The 27,130-nt window shown below is 41.6% G+C and overlaps 1 protein-coding gene across 7 annotated transcripts in view; it reads right to left on the bottom strand.

The window, feature by feature from the left end:
• PDE1C (phosphodiesterase 1C) overlaps positions 1 to 27,130 on the bottom strand; it is a 321,836-nt gene that overhangs the window by 84,088 nt on the left and 210,618 nt on the right. For all 7 annotated transcript variants that reach the window (XM_036327686.1, XM_036327684.1, XM_036327687.1 and 4 more), the window contains 4 exons: positions 18,005 to 18,118; positions 14,266 to 14,448; positions 13,296 to 13,362; positions 723 to 839 (listed from right to left, as the gene is read on the bottom strand). In XM_036327686.1, the coding sequence (XP_036183579.1) occupies positions 723 to 839; positions 13,296 to 13,362; positions 14,266 to 14,448; positions 18,005 to 18,118 (481 nt within the window). The remainder of the gene's footprint in view (positions 1 to 722; positions 840 to 13,295; positions 13,363 to 14,265; positions 14,449 to 18,004; positions 18,119 to 27,130) is intronic.

Genomic DNA, 27,130 nt, shown 5'->3' with positions numbered 1-27,130 from the left:
GCTAAGGCACCGTGCTGTCCAGAGAAGTCAATATTTTGCAGAGAAAAAGGCCTGCATTTTCCAGAAGCTCATCCCTAGGATGAGGGACATCTGAGAAACATAATACGACAGATGTCAGCCGATGAATTCACAGGTTGCCTGGAGAACCCGGCCCGACCTCCAGACTCTGCGAGTGAGAGGCTGAAGGGATTGCACACTGGAAACGATTCGTGCTCTTTACTTAAGGCGGAAGAATTCATTGGAAGCATGAATGGCCGGGCAATACCAATGACCCGTCAAGATGATTAGTGAGGGTATTTGTCTGCATTTGAGTCAAGTGATGGGAAAAAAAAGTCCGCAGAGGCAGCCGTCCTGCATTCTGTCTCCATCAGTGTCTCCCCGCTGATGGAGGAGAATTTCCATGAAATCAGGCTGAAATGAGATCAGTGAGCAGAGCCACGGGGAGTTCTGCTAGTGCAAGCTTCAGGTGGTACTTCCCAGGAAGACTGGGATCAAAATGTGCGACTCCAGCCTCTCCCTGACCAAGGAGCCCCGCCAGGCAGGGAAATAATGAAAAGTTCCCACTACGGAGGAGTCCGTGGCAGCGACTGTCCAGATGATGCGTCACCAAGTCACCCCGAGCAGTTTGGGGTCTGTATTAAAAGGATTATCTTGGCCTCAGCCCCCAAATCATGCAAGGATAGGTAAATGTGTGCTTGTTGTTTTTTCCATTAGGCACTGACCTTGAAACGGCTGATCAGATCGTAGCGTGTGAGTAATTCATAGAAAATGAATTTCAGTGCATGGTCCCCGCTGGCTTCATTGAGAGAAAAGACATCAAAGGACCACCTGTCCACATCCTACAGGACCGGACAGAGAGAAAGATGCTTTAGTCCACAGCCACTTCCATAGCCACCAATTCCTCCCTGGGGAGTCGGCCTGGGATTTCACACTCACACTTTTTCCATCCTGGCAGACCTACATAGCATTTACTGATCAAATTTTAAATAGTCTTATAACTAATAACAGCAGCTATAATTTATTGAGTGCCTACCATATCTAGGCATCATGACCAGTAATAAAGACATAATTTATCCGGAAAACCACTCTAAGGGATAGGCTTTATTACTCACATTTTACAGATGAGAAAACTGAGAAGTGACCTCATTTCCCTAAAGCCCCATCACAAGTAAGTGCTGGGGACACACAAACACATGGTCACCCTAAGCTCAGGCTCTGTCCATTAAGCCCTTCCACTCCCTACCCCGGCTGAATTTCAAGTTTTTAATTCATTGACAACAACCTTCAGTGCTTCCCTATTCTGAACTTCTCCCCAGTCCCTTGATGCCATCTGCAGACTTCCTCTTAGTCCACAGTTGAGGCTATCAACCCACTTTCAAGTGTTCAGAAACACGCACGATATAGAATACAGAACAACATGTCACTTTGATCCAAACTGCTGAGCTGAATCCAAGGAGAAAGCCTTTATTTCATGGGTCAGAAAAATGTCACCACGTCTGGAGTCACTGACCAGGGGACTTGGTCCTCGAATCTGTAAGTCACCTTACTGGAAAAAGTAAAACTAAGACCTAAGCTGAACACACACACCCCATATACCATTTTTTAAGTTCAAAGTCTTATTTATCTATAAATATCTATGCCAGAATATATATAAACACTGCCTGATGTGTCTTTGACTTATAACCAACTATTTATAAACAAAATTGTGTTTAACCAATAGGTAAAGCAACAGTCTCACTTTCTCATTATGACAGAGTCTCACTTTCAGTAAAGAAAGTGTGTGGCTGTGAGCTTGACAATAAGGACCCACGTGAGGCCACGTGGAGTCCGGGCAGGGTGTCAGATGGTGCTGAGAAAAACCTGGGCTACCAGGCACCACTGGCCTGAGTGGCTCTCATCTCAGCCCGCACTGCATCCCAGCATCACCCATCCATCCCAATCCTGTCTCTCTCCAAACGTCCCACTGTCAAGTTCATTCCAAGGTCATCAAGGGTCACTCTCGTGGATGCCAGGGCACAGAAAAACTGAATCATTTACAGGGAAAACCAAATTTTTCCAAAAGTACCTCAAACTGGATTGTTTCAATTCATACCAGTGGTAACCTCACCTCCATTTTCAATAATTTCTCCTCCACTATAATAACTAAAGAAATTGCTACAAGTATTGAGCACATTTTTTTTTGTACCAAGCACTGTGTAAGGTAATTTATCTACATTTGCAAATCCTCACAACTCTAGAAATAGGTGTTACTTTCCCCAGATTTACAGATGGAACCTCAGAGAGATGAAATGAAGTATCTATTCAGTAGCAGAACCCGGTATTAACTCCTGTGACACCACCTAGCGATAGCCTTGCCAGCAGACGATATTGTAAATTCCATAAATATAAGCTGTAACCCAGGCCTCATAAACACCCCAAGAGGGCCCAGACCATAGACGGTGGGGCCATTTAAGCTTAACCCAAGAACGGAACCTTCACCCTGACGGCTATAATTGGCATTGCCATGACATCCATTCTCTGACCATTAGTCCTAAAGAAAAGCCCTCTGACTACTCAGTGGGTGGGAAAACATTTTGTCATGTGTGACAATTTTTAATCCTAGTCTCCAGAATGAATAAAACAAGAGAAAGGCTACTCCTGGAAATAAAGAGATGATCATAGCAAGAAGCCCAATTTATTCTGAACATTAGGACTTAGATGAGAGGATGAGTAAGTAGACAGCTGGGTGGATGTCCTCTCAGGCCCTCCTTTTCAGAAGGCTTACCCTTGATTCTCAAATTGTAATGTTCTTCAGAGCCCCTGGGGGTGCTCAGGGAAAATGCTGATTTTCAGGCGGGGGACTCTGCGAAGTCTTAGTGTGGGGTGTGGAATCTACATTTAACAAGCACCAAGTTCAGTGATGGCGAACCTATGACACTCGTTTTTTTGATTTTTCTTTGTTAAATGGCATTTAAATATATAAAATAAATACCAAAAATAAAAGTCTTTGTTTTACTATGGTTGCAAATATGAAAAAATTTCTATATGTGACACGGCACCAGAGTTAAGTTAGGGTTTTTCAAAATGCTGACACACCGAGCTCAAAAAGTTCGCCTTCACTGACCTAGTTTAACTGTTTTAAACCAATCTTCCTCTCTTACCAAACTTGGTTCAAGGACCATTCCCGTGGAGAACTGCACAGACTTCCTAACAGTCTGACGTTACGTAAAGGAAGGCTGAGCTGAGGGGAGGAAAAATGGCGGCGGTATAAACGGACGTGTCCTGTGCCTTGTCCTGGAGCAGATAAGGGTGAGCAGCTGAAACGGGTAACATGCAGCCCGAATAGGCAGAGGATTTTCAGCTGAGAGACTGTCTGCAGCTAGGAAAGACCGAGAACCCCCAGGAAAAAAACTACGGTTGGAGACTGCGGCTGAAGCCTCTCGTGGTGCGCCAGCTAAGCAGTGGAGACTGCGCCATCTTGGGTGGTTGTTGCCGGCATCCAGAGACCAGCTACTACCCTGGAAACAAGGGATCTCAAGCAGCGTCACTGCCTGAACTCAGACGAGCACTGCTTCTTCTCACGGAAAGGTTGGACATCCCCTAAAGGTGCGGTTTGAAGTTCGGGTTGGAGGGAGGACCAAGCTCGCGCGCGCGCGCGGGGCGGAATCTGCGCCCCACAGAGTCTGCAGCCGTTGGGACCAGCGTGACCCGCGAGTGGGGAAGGGGCCCCACAGGGCTGCTGGCAGAAGGGAACGCGAAAAATGAGCCCATAGCTGGACTGGATGTAAGGGAGCAGCCTTGGACTTTGCCAATCTGCTGGCTGCTTGGTGCCAGGGGCGAGTGAGCGCGCGGAGACTGTGCGCAGACCTGGAAGGTGGAGGCTTGCGAATTCGCACAACTATCAGGCTCTTGTTACAGTTCCCCTTAGATCCGTGCATTTGATTATTAAACCCAGTGCATGGGATTCCCCAGTTGGGGTCATTCACAGAGCCTGTAGGGGAAAGTTCTTTTTGGGGAGCCTGGGAAACAGCGGGCAGTGGCAAGGAACCAGCTCTGGGCAGTGGTCTTTCCTGAATCAGTTCCCAATACCATAGAGGAAAAAAAAAAACCCTACTGATAGAGAGGACTTATAGCCTCGGAGGTCAATCCAGACACACTGCCACCCAGAGGCAGAGCCACGAACTGTCTCTTCTACGATCACAAATAAAGGCAGTCTGGTAAACAAATACAAGCTGCCTTAAAATCAGGTCTGTGGTTTACCGCACGGAGGGACAGTGTATCGCAGGGAAGTTCAACACTCCCCTGAATGCCTGGCAGGACTGAGGCGTGCCAAAAAGAAGAGTGGAAGATCTGAAGCACCTTCACTTCCGAATATTTATATATATATATATATATATATATATATATATATATATATATATATATATATTTTTTAAATTCTTTTTTCACCATTTCATTAAGAACCTATTTTATTTTATTTTTTATTTTTTATTTTTTTCATCACTTGATTTTACCTTTTTAATTACTACATTGTTTTAACCAGTATTATTGCTATCCTTTTACCATTTTTTCAAGTGTCATTTTATTTTTTATTATTTTTTTAATTTTTCTTTATTTTATTTTGGGATTAGTGTTATACACACTATTTTCATCGTTCCTTTAGCATCATTTCTCTCTAGCTCACATTTACCCTTAAGCCAAAACTCTCTTCCTCACTTTTCCCCTTTTGTTGTCCTGTTTCTCTTACCCTATTCCTGCTTTGGATTTTACCTATTCCTTCTTTCTAACCACTGTCTAAATTTCACTCTACTTATATATCTAATTTCCAATCCCTCGCTCTCCCCATACAAATAGCCTCTTCCCCACCTCTATTTCATTCTCTAACTTTTTTTTTTTTTTTGTATTTTTGTTTTTTTTCTTCTCTCCCTTTTCCCAATCTCATTTCGGCACTCCTTTTTGTTTTTTATTTTTCTCTTTAATCTTTTTCTCTTTTTTCTTCTATATCCCCTAATTCTCTTCGCTCGGGGGGTCACCTTTATTTGGGGTTATTAATATCGTGAATGCATTTAGTTTGTTGCCTTGTACGTTGTGCCTTGTTGTGTTGTATTTTGTGCCTTTGAATCAGCGCAGCAGAGAGAGAACTACATAACCAAACACCTTGAGAAGAGAAATCATGGTGAAACAAAGAACCAACCCAAATATGAGAGAAAAACAGGCATCATCAGAAAAGGAAGTAAACGAAATGGAGGCAATGGAGGCAAGCAACCTGTCAGAGAAAGAATTCAGAGTAATGGTCATAAGGTGGATGAAAAAAATGGAAGACCAATTCAACAATATGTGTAGGAACCAAGAGGAAATGAAGAAGAACCAAGAGGAAATGAAGAGAAACCAAGAAGAAATGAAAAACGACATCACTGCCATAAAGAACTCAATAGAAAGCATCAACAGTAGACTAGAAGAAGCAGAGGACCGCATCAGCGAGCTAGAAGACAAGGTAGAAAAAAATACCCAAACAGAACAGCTTCTAGAAAAAAAAATTAAAAAGCAGGAGGAGAGCCTAAGAGAACTCTGGGACAATGCTAAACGAAACAACATCCGAATAATAGGGGTGCCAGAAGGAGAGGAAACTGAGCAAGGAATAGAAAACCTGTTTGAAAAAATAGTAACAGAAAATTTCCCGGATATAGGGAGGAAAAAACTCACACAAATCCAAGAAGCTCACAGAGTCCCAAACAAAATGAACCCGAAAAGACCGACACCAAGGCACATAATAATTAAATTGGCAAACACCAACGACAAAGCAAGAATCTTAAAAGCAGCCAGAGAGAGACAGAAAGTTACCTACAAAGGATCCCCCATCAGACTAGCGACCGATTTCTCAACAGAAACACATCAGGCAAGAAGGGAATGGAATGAAATATACAAAGTCATGCAAAGGAAGGGTCTGAATCCAAGAATACTATACCCAGCGAGGCTATCAATCAAAATTGAGGGTCAAATCAGGAGCTTCACAGACAAAAACGGTCTATGGGAGTTTATTACAACCAAACCAGCAATGCAAGAAATGCTACAGGGTCTGCTGTAAATAGAAAAAACAGGAAACAAAGAAGGAACGCAGCGGTAAAGAACAAAAATGGCGACTAACAAGTTTCTATCAATAATAACTTTAAATGTAAATGGATTAAATTCCCCAGTCAAAAGGCATAGGGTAAATGAGTGGATAAGAAAACATGACCCATATATCTGCTGTCTACAGGAAACCCACCTCACAAAAAAAGACGCACACAGACTGATGGTGAAGGGATGGAAAAAGGTTTTTCAGGCCAATGGAAGTGAAAAAAAAGCCGGGGTAGCAATACTTATATCTGACAAATTAGATCTCAAAGTGAAGGACATAAAAAGAGATCAAGAAGGCCACTTCATAATACTAAAGGGAGCAGTCCAACAAGAAGAAATAACTCTGGTAAATATATATGCACCCAATACAGGAGCACCCAAATACGTAAGAAATCTTCTGGAGAAGATCAAGGGAGAGATTGACAGCAATACAATCATAGTAGGGGATCTTAACACCCCATTATCTCCACTGGACAAATCCTCTAAACAGAAACTCAGCAAAGAAATATCAATCCTAAATGACTCACTAGATCAGATGGAATTAATTGACATCTTCAGAACATTTCACCCCAAAGTCACAGAATATACATTCTCCTCGGGTGCACATTTGTCATCTTCAAAGATAGACCATATATTGGGTCACAGACAAAGTCTCTTCAAATTCAAGAAAATTGAAATCATATCAAGTATCTTCTCAGATCACAAAGGCATAAAACTGGAAATCAACTACAACAAAAACAATCCAAAAAAATCAAACACATGGAGACTAAATAGCATGCTATTAAACAACGACTGGGTCACCAGTGAGATCAAAGAAGAAATAAAAAACATCATGGCAACAAATGACAATGAAAACACAACAATCCAAAACCTATGGGACACAGCAAAAGCAGTCTTGAGAGGGAAGTTCATAGCTCTACAAGCCTACTGCAAGAAACAAGAAACAATGAGAATAAATGACCTAACTCTACAACTCGAAGAATTAGAAAGAGAGCAACAAAAAAAGCCCACTGTAAGCAGAAGGAAGGAAATAACAAAGATCAGAGCGGAGATAAACGACATAGAGACCAAAAAAACAATACAAAAGATCAACAAAACCAAGAGCTGGTTCTTTGAAAGGATAAACAAGATTGATACACCTCTAGCCAGGCTCACCAAGAAACAAAGAGAGAGGACCAAAATAAACAAAATCAGAAATGAAAGAGGAGAAATAACAACAGACCCCATAGAAATACAAAGGATTGTTAGAAAATACTATGAACAACTCTACTCCAACACACTAGACAACCTGGAGGAAATGGACATATTCCTAGATAAATGCAACCTTCCAAAACTTAACCAGGAAGAATCTAAAAATCTCAATAGGCCAATAACTATGGAGGAAATCGAAGCAGTAATCAAAAAGCTTCCAGCAAACAAAAGCCCGGGGCCAGATGGCTTCACAGGGGAGTTTTACCAAACATTCAAGGAAGACCTAAAACCTATCCTCCTCAGACTATGTCAAAAGATCCAAGAGGAAGGAGCACTTCCCAGCTCATTCTATGAAGCCAACATCACCCTAATCCCAAAACCAGATAAAGACAATACAATGAAAGAGAATTACAGGCCAATATCCCTCATGAACATAGATGCCAAAATCCTCAACAAAATCCTAGCAAATCGGATCCAGCAGTACATCAAAAAGATCATACACCATGACCAAGTAGGATTTATCCCAGGGATGCAAGGATGGTACAATATCCGCAAATCAATAAATGTGATACATCACATAAACAAATTGAGAGAGAAAAACCACATAGTCATATCAATTGATGCGGAAAAAGCATTTGACAAAATCCAACACCCTTTCTTGATAAAAACTCTCAGCAAGATAGGAATTGAGGGATCATACCTCAACATAATAAAAGCCATATATGACAAACCCACAGCCAACATCATAATCAATGGGCAAAAACTAAAACCATTCCCCCTAAAAACAGGAACAAGACAGGGATGCCCCCTCTCACCACTCCTGTTCAACATAGTACTGGAAGTACTAGCCATTGCGATCAGACACGAAGAAGAAATAAAAGGCATCCAGATTGGAAAAGAAGAAGTAAAACTGTCCTTATTTGCAGATGACATGATACTGTACATACAGAACCCTAAAGACTCCATCAAAAAATTATTAGACTTAATAAATGAATTCGGCAATGTAGCAGGATACAAAATTAATGCTAAGAAATCCATGGCATTTCTTTACACCAATAGTGAACTTACAGAAAGTGAAACTACAGAAGCAATCCCATTTACCATTGCACCAAAAAAATTAAAATACCTAGGAATAAACTTAACTAAGGAGGTAAAAGACTTATATGCTGAAAACTACAGGACACTGAAAAAAGAGATAGAGGAAGACATAAACAGATGGAAGAATATACCGTGTTCATGGATTGGTAGAATCAACATCATCAAAATGTCCATACTACCCAAAGCAATTTATAGATTCAATGCAATCCCCATTAAATTACCAACAGCATATTTCACAGATCTAGAACGAACGTTCCAAAAATTCATCTGGAATAAAAAAAGACCCCGAATAGCTGCAACAATCCTCAGAAAGAACAAAGTAGGTGGGATCTCAATACCAGATATCAAACTGTATTACAAAGCCACTGTTCTTAAAACAGCTTGGTACTGGCACAAGAACAGACATATAGATCAATGGAATAGAATAGAGACCCCAGAAATCAACCCAAACCACTATGCCCAATTAATATTCGACAAAGGAGGCAAGAACATACAATGGAGTCAAGACAGTCTTTTCAATAAATGGTGTTGGGAAAATTGGACAGATACATGCAAAAGGATGAAACTAGATCACCAACTCACACCATACACAAAAATAAACTCAAAATGGATAAAAGACTTAAACGTAAGACGGGAAACCATAAAAATACTAGAGGAATCCACAGGCAGCGAAATCGCAAACATATGCCGAAGAAATTTCTTCTCTGATAATGCTCCTAGGGCAATGGAAACTAAAGAGAAAATAAACAAATGGGACTACATCAAAATAAAAAGCTTTTGCACAGCAAAGGAAACCATCAACAAAACAACAAGAAGACCCACTACATGGGAGAACATATTTGCCAATGATACCACCGATAAGGGTTTAATTTCCAACATTTACAGGGATCTCATGAAACTTAACAAAAGGAAGATAAACAATCCAATAAAAAAATGGGCAACGGACCTAGATAGACACTTTTCGAAAGAGGACATACAGAAGGCCGAAAGACATATGAAAACCTGCTCAAAGTCACTAATTATATGAGAGATGCAAATCAAAACGACAATGCGTTATCATCTCACACCTGTCAGAATGGCTATCATCAACAAATCAACAAACAACAAGTGTTGGAGAGGATGTGGAGAAAAAGGAACCCTTCTGCACTGCTGGTGGGAATGCAGACTGGTGCAGCCACTGTGGAGAACAGTATGGAACTACCTCAGAAGACTAAAAATGGAACTCCCATTTGACCCAGTGATCCCACTACTAGGAATATATCCCAAGAAACCAGAAACGCCAATCAGAAAGGATATATGCACCCCTATGTTCATAGCAGCACAATTCACCATAGCTAAGATTTGGAAACAGCCTAAGTGCCCATCGGCAGATGAGTGGATTAGAAAACTGTGGTACATATACACAATGGAATACTATGCTGCGGTAAAGAAAAAGGAACTCTTGCCTTTTGCAACAGCATGGATGGAACTGGAGAGCATTATGCTAAGTGAAATAAGCCAGTCAGAGAAAGATAAATACCACATGATCTCACTCATTTGTGGATTATAGAGAACAACATAGACTGATGAAAAGGGACAGACCCAAAGACTGAGAAACAGCAATCAGGCTATCAATCCCCAGAAGGAAAGTAGGGGAGGGCGGGGGGAAGGGGAAGAGATCAACCGAAGGACTTGTATACATGTATATAAGCCATACCAATGGACATGGACAACAGGGGGATGGGAGCATGAGTGTGTGTGGGGGGGAGGTTGGGGGTTAATGGGGGGGATGAGGACACATTTGTAATACCTTAACTAATAATAAAAAAAAAAAAAAAAAAAAAGGAAGGCTGAGCTGCCTCATTTCCTCCCACTTTAAACCTGGAGTCTCTCCAGGATGTCCCTTCAGCAGTCACACAAACAGATGCCCTTCTAAAGAACAGAACACGTCTGCATTCCCAGTAACCCCACCTCAGAGGGCCCGAGAGGAAACACCCCACATTAGAAGCTATTGAATGGGAAATATAAGAAGAACAGAAATGCCACATATTTCAAATTTAGAGATGGGTGGTGGTTAATTCTTCTATTACTTAAATGTTATTTTATGCCATATCCTTACATTAATCACAAAACTTAACATGACAGTAAGCCCGATGGTTATTTTATGGACTTGTATTCTCTCAGTCCTTGGGGACATTTCTGTAATAGAAGAAAACAATATGATCCCATATTAACTGCTGGCAGTGAAGTGAGATAACCTTTTCCTAACAGGCACAACATTTTAAAAAGCAGGAAAAAAAGTATCTATCAGTGTGATCTCTACAACTCACCTCTAATTCACTGCAAATAAAACAGAGTCTGGGGAAGCAGAAAAATATTACATTTTTAAAGGCCTTGAACTTCCCCAGTGAACAGGAGATAAGAACAAGAGAAAAAGCTGTTTTAGCCTTGTGTACGTATCAGCAATACTTGTGGAGAAGGATAGCAATTCAGAGAGTTAGTACTTACTTCTTGTCTGAATCATCTAGGTACCCTCCCCTCAGAAAGACATATGTGCATTTGAGAATCGCTTTTCCCTAAGCATAAAATAACAATCGTGCACATCACAGGTTGTTCCACATTTCCTTCAGTTATTCTACATAGACAACATGCTCCAATTTGGAAGACATATTTTCATAAATTTCTTAGTGCCTGTATAATCACCTGTATTTATGTTCCCAATAAAGGAAGGAATTAAAAATAAAAGATGCTTTTAATGTTCCTAAGACTCACTCAATGTTTCAGGTTCAATTATGAAAATCAATGCATCTTCCCAGTGGATGTTATGAAACATCAAATCTTATGTGAATTGATTTCACTGATTAAATGGGAAATGTCGCTGTAAATCACACTGATATATTAGGCATTAAAGTGGGAGTTGAAGAGGACTGAGAGAAAACGTGTCTCCTTGCTGTATCGTTCTTGAGTATCCTTCCTATTCTTACAATGAGCTGAGAAGAGATATTGAATTGTTAAGGATACTACACTTGATCTTAGCCAAAAAGCCAAGAGGCAATTCACCTGTTAGAATGGCTATTATCAACAATATGACTTACAACAAGTGTTGGAGAGATTGTAGAGAAAAAGGAACCCTCATACACTGCTGGTGGGAATGTAAATTGGTACAGCCATTATGGTACGAAGGTTCCTTAAAAATAAGAATAGTTACCACATGCCCCAACAATCCCTCTTCTGGGTATCTACTCAGCCACAAGAACAGATGAAATACTGCCATTTTCAACAACATGGTTGGATAATAAGAATATCATGCTAAGTGAAATAAGTCAGTTGGAAAAAAATCAAGAACCATATGATTTTACTCATGTGGGATATAAAACTGAAAGCAAGAAACAAACAAGACAAATAAACAAACAAAAACTCAAAGACAAAGACTACAGTATGGTGATTACCAGAGGGAAAAGGGAGTGGGGAAGAGAAAAAAGGGTAAAGAGCAGGGGTCCTCAAACTACGGCCCGCGGGCCACATGCAAATACAAATATTGTATTTGTTCCCGTTTTGTTTTTTTACTTCAAAATAAGATATGTGCAGTGTGCATAGGAATTTGTGCATAGTTGTTTTTTTTTAAACTATAGCCTGGTCCTCCAACGGTCTGAGGGACAGTGAACTGGCGCCCTGTTTAAAAAGTTTGAGGACCCCTGGTAAAGAGGGTTAAATATATGGTGATGGAAGAAGACTAGACTTTGAGTGGTGAACACACAAGGAATATACAGATAACGTAGTATAAACTGTACACTTGGAACCTACATAATTTTATGAACCAATGTCACCTCAATAAATTCAATGAAATTTAAAAGAAAAAGTTACAGAAAATGGAGAACAGAGGCAAGAGAAAAGAACTATGAAATATATCATCAAAATGGCCCTAAAAGACTTTTTCTTGATGTTATGTTGATCAAGAAGCACTCCCAATTCCATAAATGGGTAATTTAAGTTATATTCTGAAAATAGCATCAGGTTTCAGAGAAAGACAAGAACAGCTTTAACCATAGTCAGAATGCTGGGACATCCCTGAGCAAGTGGCTGCAATGCCATGTCTAGACACCATGCAGTGTCAACCAGCCCAGGGATCCTGGGCCTTAGCACAGCCCATCCTCAAATCCACAAGCTAAATCAACTTCAACTCAGCTGGGATACCCTCAGACCAGTGGATGTGAATCAGCGCACACCTAGAGGAATACATCTGCTCTGGGACTCTTAGAAAAATTCTGCGCAATTTCAAGAGCTTGTCTCCTTGGGAGTAATTCTACCGGTTTTAGACCATTTAAACTCAAACATCTGCATGACTTCAAATGGGACTTTGGGGCTCAGTGAGAGTCTAGGGAAAACAGTAGAGCATATGGAGAGGGTCAGGGATGTGGGGCATACGTCCATGCCATTATTGATGGCTTATTGTATACCTAGAACTCTGGTATCAAACCTTAGTCCTGCCCCTAATTAACTGTCTTTTTTAAAAAAAATCTCACTGAGTCTCAGTTTATTCATCTATAAAATGGACTTAGGGTAGGAAATCATGTAATGGTATAATAATGATCACCAAAGATCCTCCTGATGATCAATATTTATAACCAGATCAAATTTGATCTTTTTTGGCCAAAGTCAGAATGAGCCCATAATGAAGTGACTCCAAGGAAGTAGAGAAATATGAAACCCACAGAGTTTGATTTAATAAAAAAAATTTAGCAAGATGAAGGCTGAAAAGATAGTGATACCATTTAAACAGATAAGTAAAAGATAATGAAAGTTTTAAAAATCAGGAATGACAGGGAAATCTAAATGAACTATAAATGAAAGCTTCTTATTTCATAATGACAAGTATAATTGTATTTTTATAGAGTACCATGTACATTGTAATACTTTTTCATTGGTATTACCTTTAATGCTTCTATAACCACTGCTGGGTAGCTCAGTCCAACCATGTTTGATGTACGTCTATACATTCTGGCAAAGTCAGAGAAGGAGAAAATGCAATATTACATCTTACAAGTATTGACAAATAATGAGAAGTCATGTCATCTGGCGACCCAAGGCACCTAACATTTATTTTGTAATCTTTTTCATAGTCACTCAAGTGGCCTAAGTGTAAAATTCAAAAGAAATTAACATAATCCCAAACATATGAACTGTTGGAAACAAAAAAGAATGAACCTGTGTGGCTCAAGTTGGAAATTATATGATTAAAATTCTGCCAGAAGAGAATTCTAGTACAACATAGAGAGTATGCAATGTAGAACTTTAACCTGGACAACGAGCTCCTATGGGTAACCCATTTAGAAGAGCTGTTCATTAGAACTGCTAAAAACAAGCAGGAAAACGTCCAGGGTGAACTGTGAAATTCTAAAACCTTTAATTGTACAATAAGGATTACAGGAAGAATAAACCCATTTTTATAATAAGGATTACAGGAAGAATAGATCGATTTCTGGAATCTATGTCCGGGGAAGGGAAGCAATGTAATTTCAAAGAACAAAATGGCTAACAGAATTGGAAAGTTCCAAGGGGAACTGGATGGAGCCCTTTCAGTGAACTGCCCTCCTGAGTCAACAAGCTGTCCCTGACCTGTCCCAAATGCAGACATCCTCCACATGTGTCAAAGGATGTCCTTCTTTAAAAGTGGGAGACTGGACTCAACTCGGTTGACAAAAATAATCTGAGCCAGAGGCAAAAGCTTGTCCTAATGGTGCTACGGAGAGGAAAGTCTCTCATTCAAGGCTATCTGTTTGCACCCAGGATTTTCAGTATTTATAAAGACACCAAAAGTACATCAAAGCAAATCTTCCATTTCTGGGGAACAGGTGCTCCTCATGCTGCTTTGGTTATCGGATGAATGACAGTTGTCTTTACCTCTCCACGAAGATCCCAGCCTGCACTGCATGCACGATGCTCTTGAACCGCGGCTTCTCATCGCTCCGCCTGAGCATCATCCCCATCTGCCGCGTGAAGGTGGAGGCCAGCCAGTCTCGGACCTCGGAAGGCACCGCATCTGACTGGATGTCACTGAGCTCATCCTCCGTATCCAGGAGTCGCCTGAACACAAGAAACACAACCGGACACAGACAAAACCTGAAGGAAGAGCTCTCTGTTCTGAACAGCTGCTCCTTGCCCCCATCTGCAGACGCAGGTGCAAAGAAACCAAATGAAATCAGCCACAAAAAAATACAGCACTTTTTAGGTAAGGTTTGTGAGAGCTCACCATTTGCCTTTCAGAAATGTCTTTTCTACAAGTTATGTTTCAGGATGGCTCTCTCTACCGGCCTGGACAAGGAAACTGAGTCAGAGAAAGTCACACAGAGTCCATCTCAGGCTCTGTGGGTCTCAGACCCACTGCACTCAGAGCACCCAGTATCCTGATTCCTAGGTTTGTGGAATTTCAATGGAATCTAAACCTTCCATTTTTTTTTTTTTTTAATATTTTATTGAGTTTTTACAGAGAGGAAAGGAGAGAGATAGAGAGTTAGAAACATCGATGAGAGAGAAACATCGACCAGCTGCCTCCTGCACACTCCCCACTGGGGATGTGCCCGCAACCAAGGTACATGCCCTTGACCGGAATCGAACCTGGGACCTTTCAGTCCGCAGGCCGACGCTCTATCCACTGAGCCAAACCGGTTTCGGCCTAAACCTTCCATTTAACAATGCACAGGGAGGTTTATTTCATAGATGGGCCTTGTGGTATTGTTGGGTTTTTTAAATTGACATTTAAAGATTTTGCCATAGACAACAATAATCTATCATAAACTTTCCAGTTGCTATGAGACTAGATCTTAATTGTTCCCATCACAAAAATATAATGATAATTATGTGACGTGATAGAGGTCTTAGCTAATGCTGTGGGTTAATCATACTGTGATACATAAATGTATCAAATCAACACATTGTACACTTTAAACTTACACAATGTTCTGTGCCAATTATATATCAATAAAAGTAAAATTTTAAAAAAGAAAAACTAATAGACTATAAAGTATTACTCAAACCCTAACAATGTCAACTGATATTCTCTGGTTTGATAGACCACCACAGAAACTTAGATGTTTAAATTCAAGCAAAATTCCCCAAATAAACAGTTCTGTATTTGAGCACAGACATTTAAATCATCTGTCAGATAGACTTAGCTGATATTTTAAACTTGTTCATAGGTCAGACCACTAGAACAAAATATAAATATACTAAGTTACATCAAATTTAGAATTGTATTTTATACTTATACTAGAGGCCCGGTGCACAAAAATTTGTGCACTCGGGGGGGAGAGGGGGTCCCTCAGCCTGGCCTGTGCCCTCTCGCAGTCTGGGACCCCTCGGGAGATAATGACCTGCTGGCTTAGGCCTGCTCCTGGGTGGCAGAGGGCAGGCCCAATCCCTAGGTGCAGCCCCTGGTCTGGCTCAGATCAGGGCCGATTGGAGAGTTGGGGCGCCGCCCCCTGTCATGCACAGAGCAGGGTGATTGGGAGGTTGTGATGCCACCCTCAGTCACGCTCAGGGTAGGGCCGATTGGGGGGTTGGGGCACCGTCCCGTCACACTCAAGGCAGGGTCGATGGGGAGGGTGCGGCGCCACCCCCTGTCACGCACAGAGCAGGGCCAATCAGGGGGTTGGGGCACTGCCCCCTGTCACACACAGAGCAGGGCCCATCAGGGGGTTGGGGCGCTGCCACTCTCACACTCAGGGCAGGGCCGATGGGGAGGTTATGGCTCTACCCCGTCACACACAGAGCAGGGCCCGTGAGGGGGGCGGAGCTTGGGGCGCCGCACCCTGTCACACACAGAGCAGGGCCAATCAGGGGGTTGGGGCGCCGCACCCTGTCACACACAGAGCCGCAGGGCGATCAGGGGGTTGGGGAGCTCCCCCCTATCAGGCACAGAGCAGGGCTGATCAGGGGGTTGGGGCACCTTCCCCTGTCACGAACAGAGTAGGGTGGATAGGGAGGTTGTGGCCCCGCCCCCTGTCACACACAGAGCAGCAGGGCGATCAGGGGGTTTGGGCGCTGACCCCTTTCACACTGATCCCCGTGCCGGGAGGCCTCTCGGCTCCGCTGATCCCGGTGCTGGAAGGCATATTACCCTTTTACTATACAGGATAGAGGCCTGGTGCATGGGTGGGGCTGGCTGGTTTGCCCTGAAGGGTGTCCTGGATCAAGGTGGGGGTCCCCACTGGGATGCCTGGCCAGCCTGGATGAGGGGATGATGGCTGTTTGCAGCTGGTCACACACCCTTCAGGGTGGGGGTCCCCACTGGGGTGCCTGGCCAGTCTGGGTGAGGGGCTGAAGGCTGTTTTCAGGCTGGGGCTGACTGAAGCTCCCAACCGCTCCTTTTTTTCTTTTTTCTTTTTTTATTCTGGGCCAGCTTTAGCTTTGAGGCTTGGCTCCAGCTCTTAGGCCTCCGCTGCTGAAAGTAGGTTTCTGGCCTTTGCTTACAATGTTGCGATCCTGCTGGCTGAAGCCCGGTGGACTAAAGCGGTTTTCTGGGGTTTTGTTTAGCTTCTATATTTGTTACATAGTTGCTTAGAGTTGCAGCTCAGAGGCCTGCAGCGGCAGATGGGGAATGTTGGAGTCCTCCATCACTGAAGCAAGCAAGCCTCATGTTAGTTTCAAGCTGCCTGGCTGCCAGCCACCATTTTGGCTGGCAGTTAATTTGCATATTGCCCTGATTAGCCAATGGGAAGGGTAGCAGTCGTACACCAATTGCCATGTTTCTCTTTTATTAGATAGGATTAAGCCCTACTAAAAAGGAGTAAAAACTGGTGTTAATAAAAAGATTTTTTTTTTTCTTTAAACACATCATTTGGGGAAAGGGAATAAAGTGTGTATCATTTTTTTTGGGGGGGGGACTATGATATCAAATGTCCTTATATTAGGAACCAACCATGTTACAAAAACTAAGCCACAAATTCTTAGATGACTGGGAAATCATCTAAGAATCATCTCAGATTGGAATTTGGCATAGAAATGTAAGGATGCACAAATACTGACAAAGGAGCCTATCTGAATTTTTAAAAGAAGATTTCATATTCATCATTTCAACTTTTCTTTTCCAAAAGAAAAGCAATTTTATTGTTTTCAAATGCATTTAGTAATTGGAAGCAATTTAATACTTTTGGATAATTCAAGTGCAGAGTCAGCTAAGAAAAATCAATGTCATACTTATTGAAAGAGAAACATGGGGTGCTTAAGAGAACAAATGCTTCTCCATCACCCCCGGATCCTCCACGTACAGACAGATACTGTGAGCTAGAGTAGGACCATAACATTTAGACTGAACCTAACAATATGCAATGATCGTAGTAGAAGCCTACATTTGATAGAAAATCTTACCCGATTTTTACAATGACCTTTTCCCCTATTACATGGTCTCACTCCAGTGTCATAATGGCTGGATGAGATAAGTTCTATCAAACGCTCCTTTTGATCGATGAGGAGGTACAGAGAAAATGTGAGCTCAAATCTACCCCATTTGCTTGTGGAAACTAAAGCTCCAAGACCGGTCATTTGAATGCTACCCTGTACATGCCATGGGGGACAATTCAGAAGGGCCATTTAATGGAAAAGTCACCATCAGTGCACTAACTTCTTGTCATTTTTAGCTTACCTGGTTTCATCGATGTATACAGACTCAAGCACTGTAGCTGCATATTCCAAATTCTTCTTAAGATCTACCACTGAAGCCTCCCCTCTCTCTAACTGTTTGACCAAAGACCGTAATCTAAGGGAGGAAAAGACATAATTCAATTAGAATAACAGAAACAAAGAATGATCCTACAATTACAGTGACACATTTTAGAGTCATTCAATATTTTTATTTATTCCAATATATTCCAAATATTAATCTAATAATGGAGCTGGCCAGTATATCTCAAGGAGCAAGTTATAAAATAAATGCACAACATTTTTATGAAGCAAGAATAAAAATAAAATGTTCTCATCTACCAGGCGCTGACCACCCCCAACACTTTCCCAACGCCACCTTTTATGTTTAAGAGTTCCCTACATTATCAATGGTTTTGCAGCTTCTCTGATTTTAATTTTTGTTGCCCTAATCGGATGCAGTAAAGCATGACCAGCAACATCATCATCAGGTTGAGATTCTGCTATGATGACAGTACTTTGATCACAGGGACCGTCGAGAAGAGCAGCCTCTTGGCCCACGAGTCTTCCAAGACAGCCAAGCAGATCTAAATCACCAGAATAATCTTAGAGGGCTACAAAGGTAGCCATGAAGGCAAAATAGCGCACTGGACAGGAAGGATGCCTCTAGGAGTGGATAAATACCCTAGTTAAAAAACAAAAAGGAGGATGGGTGATCAACCTAGGAACTGAGGACAAGACCTTCCCCCCTGCTAGTCAAGACTTCCAGAGGGTATAAGAGAAATGATAAAGCATGCTCTCCTCAGAGAAGGACTTAGTTTGTAGAGTCATAAAATGCCAACAGATGATCAAAGTCCAGTAACTAGGAATACTAAATACCACAGAGATTAGGAAATAGGACAACACTTCAGACAGACAAACAGCAAAATAAATAAATAAAAAATAAAAGAACAGAAACTTTGAGGACACTTTACAACATACTGGCTATGCAATTCCAGACAAGTTATTATTATATTTTTTAATCCTCATCCAAGGATATGTCTTGATTGATTTGACAGAGAGAGAAAGAGAAAGAGAGAGAGAGGTATTACTTGCCTCCCGTAAATACCCCAACTGGGGATCAAACCCACAACGTAGGTATGTGCCCTGACTGGGAATCAAACCCGCAACCTTTGGTCTATGGGACCACTCTCTAACCAACTGAGCCATCCAGCCAGGGCAGGCAAGTTATTTAATTTCTATGAGAGTCAGCTATAAAATGGAGATCCAACCAACAAATCTCCTAGATTGCTATAAATGTTAAATCAAATTGATATTAATATAGTCACATCAACCATGTGACCCACTGTCGGTTTTTCCCCATCTTTATTGAAATGTAATTTACATATCACATTGTGTAAGTTTAAGGTGTACAACATGATGATTTAATACATGTATAGATTGGAAAATGATTACCACAATATAGTTAGTTTACACATCCATCACCTCACACAGTTACAATTTTTTTGTGATGAGAATATTTAAGATTTACTGTCTTAGCAACTTTCACATATATAATACTCAAAACTAATACTTGCTAGCTAGTCATCATGCTGTACATTAGATCCTCAGAACTTATTCGTCTCATAACTAGAACTGTGTGCTCTTTGACCAACATCACATTTACTGGTTGTTTTTCATAAAAGACAATTGTTATCATTACCATCATTGCCATTATTTGGTGACCTCGATCATCATAGGCAACTAGATGAGAAGTACTGTAGCAGGACACTTAAGATTACCATCAAGTCTCCATTTCCCAAGTCTGAGCCACCTTCCTGGCTTCACAATCCTCTGACTTGTATTCACAAGAAAGAAGACTTAGACTTCTTGGCGATATGTAAACTACTCCCCTGTAGGTCCACATGAAAATGATCAGCAATAAAAAAAGAAGGAAAAAGTCTGGATCAACCTCAAAATGTAAGCAAGGGGTCATCCACACAAAAGAAATTCCAGGGAATGTCAATGATGTAAAACACAGAGAAAGTTCACTTGCATCACCATCTGACTGTGAATCTCTAACATGCAAAGGGAAAGATGCAAAGCACATCCACAGAGGCCTCTGCCCCCTGGGAGGTGAGGTTGGCGGTGGCTCCATTAGCAGCATTAGGAAGTGCTCTGGGTTTCAGAGGCAGCGTAGGACAGGTTGTTGGCACGGAAGGGCTTGGAGTCACTCACACACTGTAGACAGCCCGCCTGCCAAAGGATGGCAGACTGCAGCGGCCAGCCCTGAGAGCTGCTCCAAAAAAGGAATGGAAGCTCTTCAGCAATAGCATTCCTGGCTACGTCTGCCTCTCATTTTCACTCTCACCTCCAAGAGCCCCACTGCCCTCCAGGTTGTTTGGACTGGCAACGGGCAAAATAAAATGAGGGTAAATTTAAACTTTTCTATTTCTCCCTCCATTTGGGGCTTCAGGTTCCTGCCAGGAATGTCCAAGAATCACTAATAGGACCCAATAGGACCCATCTCAATTCTCAAAACCTAAGAGCAAAGGACAAAGCATTAAAAAATGAAAATGGAAGGCTAATAGGAGTAAGAACCAGATGGTCCTATCTGCTGGCAATAGGGCTTCCATAATAGCAAATATAAGCAGCTTTAATCAAGAAAGTTTTCCTAGACTGAAGAAACACCTTGATAAACAGATGAAAAGAGATCAAATACAACCAGGAAAAAGATAAATGAAAACATCTAACGTATGCTGTTCTAATTTTTAATTCAAAGAATAAAGAAAAAACTTGAAAATCTTCGAGAAAATAAAATACATTATTTAAAAGTAATGAAAATTCAAGCTGGCCACAGACTCCTATCCTGCCAAATATCAGAAAGCAATTTAACAACAATAGCAAGTTTTGAAAATAGTATGGTATAATTCAGGATATCTATATCTATGTTTCATAGAATTGCCATGTCTATGTGAACCCATCAAGTGTATTCTCAGGTGTGGACAAAACTCAAGCTTTCATCATTAAAATGCTTTACAGAAAACAAAGACGTTAAGGCATTCTCTATGCCAGAGGTCTATCCTCTTTCAAAGGGGATAGATTCATGGCTCTCCAAGTAAATGGATTGTGGACTCACAACATAGATTTAACCTAACCACCCTTTACAAAATAGACAGTTTAGCCCTGGCTAGTTATGCTCAGTGGATGGAGTGTCGGCCTGCGGACTGAAGGGTCCGGGCTTGATTCCGGTCAAGGGCATGTACCTTGGTTGTGGGCACATCACCAGTAGGGAGTGTGCAGGAGGCAGCTGATCAATGTTTCTCTCTCATCGATGTTTATAACTCTCTATCCCTCTCCCTTCCTCTCTGTAAAAAACCAATAAAATATATTTTTTTAAAAATAGACAGTTTAAAAGATTAAAAAGAAGTGGCACATGGCATATAATGCTAATTATACAAGGACAAGTTCGCATGAAAATGACTGACACTTCTTTTCCTAAGACAAGTTCCTATTCCTTCTATATATGCTATGTCACTCTTTTTATTATGAGTTGAAACCATTAAAAATATTTACTGTCTGTAAACACCACATATTTGAGACAGCAGGAACCAAAGAATCCTCCGTCAAATTCTCACTTCACTTGTATTTCATAAAAGTGCTTTGAACTTAGATTGCTACCACCTGAGTAGAGGGGATAGCCAAAGGGAAGCCCCGTGGAACCAGAGTCGATTCCCATGGCCAGGGCATGACCCCAGGCTAACACACCTGCCACATGTTGGGCACCTAGACATGCCCAGGAGTACTCAGGTACACACACACACACACACACACATGGATGAGGGGGTCAGGCACAAGTGTCATTCATTTCTGAAGGAGCCGCTTCAAATCCTGACCCTTTACTCTATTTCAGCGGTTCTCAACCTGTGGGTCACGACCCCTTTGGCAGTAGAACGGCCCTTTCACAGGGGTCACCTAAGACCATCCTGCATATCAGATATTTACATTACGATTCATAACAGTAGCAACATTACAGTTATGAAGTAGCAATGAAAATAATTTTATGGTTAGGTCACAACATGAGGAACTGAATTTAAAGGGCCAGAAGGTTGAGAACCACTGCTCTATTTGATAGGACAAAGGATGCTATGTAAAAACAAATCACAGTCAAACACTGTACAGTTAAAATGATCATGAGCCTTAGCCAGTTTGGCTCAGTGGATAGAGTGTTGGCCTACGGACTGAAGAGTCCCGGATTGTGTCTGATCAGGGGCACATGCCTGGGTTGCAGGCTTGATCCTCAGTAGGGGGTGTGCAGGAGGCAGCCAATCCATGATTCTCTCTCATCACTGATGTTTCTCTCTCTCTCTCCCTCTCCTTCCTCTCTGAAATCAATAAAAATATATTAAAAATAAAATAAATAAAATGATCATGAACATTAACAACCCCCACTCCTGGGAAAACACAACATTGGGGACATCATCAAGTCATGAAGAGCCTCATATCTTTTGTGATCCGGCTGCCAGAACCCTAGGGAAAGCGTCTCTGTGAACCCCTCAACATTTCAGATCAGCAGCCCTGAAATCGTCTGCCCCAGAGAGTCCCCCACTTTGTGCCACAGTGAGCAGAAATCAGCTGCGGGGGGTTCCCCTGATGTGGTCACCAGTAGAGCCACACCTTGGGCTCAGCCACATGTATGTATCCAGTGTGCAGCTCTGACCCGACAGGAAGCTAGAAGCACTTCGCCAGTGGCTTCAACTATCCCAGAGAAGAAATGACACAGAATAAAGTACCTTTGGATGTGTAAGTGGTACCAAAAATTCAAGTCTACTCCCATCCTTCTAGCTTCTGAGATGAGCAGAAGATTCTACCAACACCCTGGCAGGCAGTGAAGGGAGTCTTGGACAACACCCAGACAACATTCACCTCTCTTTAGTCAAGGACAACTAAACAGGAAAAAAAAAAAATCTGTGAAAAGATTCGGCAATACAGATTCAGAGAACAGACCACTCAAAATGCAGACAAAGACACATTTTTGAAAAGGAAATTCACCAAAAGAAACAAAAATAAATTTTAGGGAGCATCTGTCTGCTTTGTGTTCAATTAAATTCAAGAAAGCAGATCTGCGAAACAAAGGTGAAAGCTGAAATCATAATGTAATAAAAAGTGAACATATTGAGAAAGACAAAATGAAAAAGAAAAAAATTATGGCAATACAAAAACTATATAAACTTTTTTAAAAAAGTAAATGGTGCCTGGCCCATGTGGCTCAGTCGGCTGAGCACTGTCCCATGCACCAATAGGTCACTGGTCCGATTCCCTGTCAGGGCTCATGCCTGGGTTTGGGGCTTGATCCCCAGTGGGAGGATAGGGTGCAGGAGGCAGCCGATCAATGATTCTCATCATTGATGTTCCTATCTCTAGCTCCCTTGCCCTTCCTCTCTCTGAAATTAATAAAAACATATTTCCAAAGTATTTTTTGAAAAGGCCAATGTCCCCAAGGACAGGTGCCATGGTAAGCTAGAGTTCATGCATCTAGTTTTTTAATACCACTCACAAAGATTTTTGGTCTGCACACCTAAAGGGGAAAGTGAGAAAGGGAGGGGAGAGAAAAGAAGAGACACAACAATAACAGTAAAGTTTCTCTTCTGAGTGAATGCTCAGAGTTTCCAGCACTCCATCCACTGCTGTCACCGAGGCTGCCAAGTGATAGTTTCAGTAGAGAGTGCAACACCATTTTAGGAATAGCTTATGCTTTCCAGCCTTGGCAGGATGCCTTCCTGTTCATCTAATGTGTCACTTCATTGTGGAGGAGCCATCGCACCTTCGCATGAGTCTTCCATTTCCCCAAATAACCTCTGTGCTTTCCATGTGCTTCTTTGCTCCAAGGCAGACAATGAAAGGTTGCATCACTTCAGTTCTCTGAGCCCTAAGTCTAGCACAAGTCCTGCAGCTCCCTCGATCCCGTGCCAGTGTTTGGGAAGCATAAAAGTGTTGGAAGAGAGGAACGAAATGAGAAAAGGCCTCAACTCTGTATTTTGAAATTTGAAAGGCTGTTGGAGTAGAAGAACGTCTTTCCTGCCACCATCCCACAAAGATCATTTCTAGGACCAATGGAGTTGGCTTGATTAGGAAGCAACTTTTGGACTCAACTTCACAACTTCGAATACCCTACAATGGACCAAGCACTGTTCCTATCCAAACGAGATCTCAATAACCCTGCAACACTATGCCTGGAGAAATATATATTTGCCGAGTTTTAGACGCCACGAGAATGAAATCATCAGAGAAGCACAAGCAAAAATAAACTGGGACAGAAAGCCAGGAAGCATACTTTCTGCATCTGTCGCTTCTGCCCAAGGTTGTTCCCTCTGAGGATGGATGAGCCGCTCGTCAAATGGCCGTGTGGCGAAGGACGGCTATTGTCTCCCACAGGCTTTTGTTCGGTTTGAAAGAATGTGAGAGGGAACTGGGTCCTTCACAGCACTTCCCTCACATCCCAATGAATCACGCGTCCTAAAAACTCATTTGAATAAAAAATCACCGTTGCAGTTCCTCATATCCATGGATTTGTAAGCCAAAGGCATCTCCGTGTACTTTTCACACACCTGTTTCCTCCATGTCACTCCCATCCCCTGCCGCTTACCTAAATGCCATAGAAAGCAAATTAAAACAACTCCCCAAACTGCAGTGCCCAAAGGGACGTTCAGGCTTGCGCTTTAATGTCACCCGTGACGCCATCTGAGTATTTTTCTGGTGATCTGTCGGTTTCTATAAACAAGATAACTGCACTTGAGACCCTCATTCAACATTTACCGGTGCTTTCTGTGCAGAGGTACTGTGGCAGGCTCTTGAAATACAAAGGGGGAAATTGCAGTCAGTGTCTTCCCTCCGTCAGGAAAGACAGACTGCCAGTCCACACCTGCCGTGCAGCACAGCGAGTGTGATGGCGGAGGTGGGACAAGAGTGCTCAGGAAGCACAGAGGAGAGGAATCTCCAAACAGCAAGGCCCTTTCTAGAGAAGGTGACATCAGAGCTGTCTTGAGGCCAGATAGGCATCAGCCAGGAAAGCAGGATGGGAGGGAGAAATGGTGGACTGTGCACTGAGAAAGCAGCCTGAAGACTGTGATCCATCCAGAAAACTCCATGGATGGCTGGAACTCGGGGCTATGTGAAGAGATACAACTTCAGAAGACGGCAGGAGCCACACCCTGGTGGGCTTGGCATGACAAGCTAAAGAAATGTAATTTCTCCTGAAGTAAGGGGGAGGCCCTGGAAAGTTATTAAATGGGGTTAGGGGGTGGCATAATAAGATTTGCATTTTAGAAACACCAACCTAGCAGCAGAGTAGAGGAATGCAGGCACTTAGTGAGGGGGACATTCTATAAGTTTTGTTACAAATAGGTTTGTCTGATACCTGAACAGTGCAGCACAAATAGTAAGTCTCATGTGTTAATAGGCTGTTGCATGAATTTGGTGGTAGTATGGATCATTGCTTTCAGTAATTTCTGGGAAAGGACTTGTTTTGGGCATGTGGTTTCCTGATTTAGTGGCCTTTAAACCGAAACAGGAACACCAACAAAAATAATGATTGGCAAGAAGAGCCTAGTTATACAACTTGTACCTTTTGTTAATGCCATAAATAAAAGAAAAATGTGCTTCTATGATACCCAAGTACACAAGCTTAAGGCAGCTGTACAAATAAATTTAAATAAATTATTGGGCTGTAATTAATTTTTCACTTAAAAATGAATAAGATTATTAAAGATTTTAAACAAAATCATTAACAAAATTGGTGCAATTGAGCATGTTCTGAACACTTCACCCAGTTGCAGAGTATAACATTCTCTTCAAGTGTACCAGTGACAGCGAAATTGGCCACATGCTGGGTCATAGCGAGAAGTCTCAACAAATTTCAAATAATTGGAATCATACAGATAATGTTCTCTGACAACAGTGAAACTCAACTTGAAATTAACAATAAAAATGACTAAAAATATTCTAAATGTTTGGAAATTTAGAAATATACTTCTAAATAATGTTGGGTCAAAATTAAATTAGAAAATAATTTTAAATGTTAATGAAAATATGCTACATCAAAACTTGTGGCATGCAGGTAAAGCAGTGCATAGAGGGAAATGTATAGCCTTAAATAAATATACAGGGGGCCTTGATTTACAAGTGTCCCGACTAACGAGTTTTTCGAGATACGAGCCGTCTCTCGGCCGATTTTTTGCTTTGAGTTGCGAGGTAAAATTTGGGTTACGAGCCAGCTTCAGATACCCCACCGCTAGTTGGCACAGCGAACGTCACAGTGAACGCCACAACATCAGCCCAGCATCACGAGTCTCACTCGGTCACTTTTTGATTTGACATACGAGTAATTTGAGTTACGAGCTTCATCACGGAACGAATTAAACTTGTAAGTCAAGGCCCCACTGTATTAGAAAAGGAGAACATCTGAAAATATGTTATTTCATTAACTATCTCAAGAAATTTAAAAAGAACATGTTAATCTAAAGAAAGTAAAAGACAGCAAAAAAATAAACACAAAAACAAAACTTAACTAAGTAGAAAACAAACTTATAACAAAAATAATCAATAAAGCCTGAATCTGGGTCTTTGAAAAGCTTAATAGAATATGTGTCCACCCCCCCCCCCCAAAAAAAGAGAGAGAATACTACTACACATCCAACAGACATTCAAAAAAGTAATAAAAGAATATTATAAATAATTTTCTGCAGATATAGCCCTTTCCTCACTAGATCCAGCTGGTATATGTAAGGATGTGCATAAATACTTTAATATTCATATATGCACAACATAAGTAGGCAAAAAAATCTGCCACAAGGAAAAATTAAACAGCAAATAAACACTGCTTTTTAATTACTCACTTTTACATGTGATTGTTCCATTCCATTAGCGTGGACCTGTTCAAGGGTATCACTACATGCTCTCTTGGTTGCTGTGGATTTTCTGGTAAATAGTTGCATTCCTTTTGTTTTCATGAGCAAGCCTGCATATTCAGTCTTCTAGCTTCTCTTCTACATGGTAAATCTCCTTTCAGGGTGCGTGTTTGTGGGTGTGAGCGTGAGTGAGTGTGCGCATGCATGCCTACTCATGGACTGTGAACACTAACCAGGAAGTACTG

Source organism: Myotis myotis, unplaced genomic scaffold (assembly GCF_014108235.1).
Source record: "Myotis myotis isolate mMyoMyo1 unplaced genomic scaffold, mMyoMyo1.p scaffold_m19_p_11, whole genome shotgun sequence".
NCBI lineage: Eukaryota > Metazoa > Chordata > Mammalia > Chiroptera > Vespertilionidae > Myotis > Myotis myotis.
The sequence above is the reverse complement of the archived record's forward strand: the minus strand, read 5'-3'. Positions and strand labels throughout refer to the sequence as shown.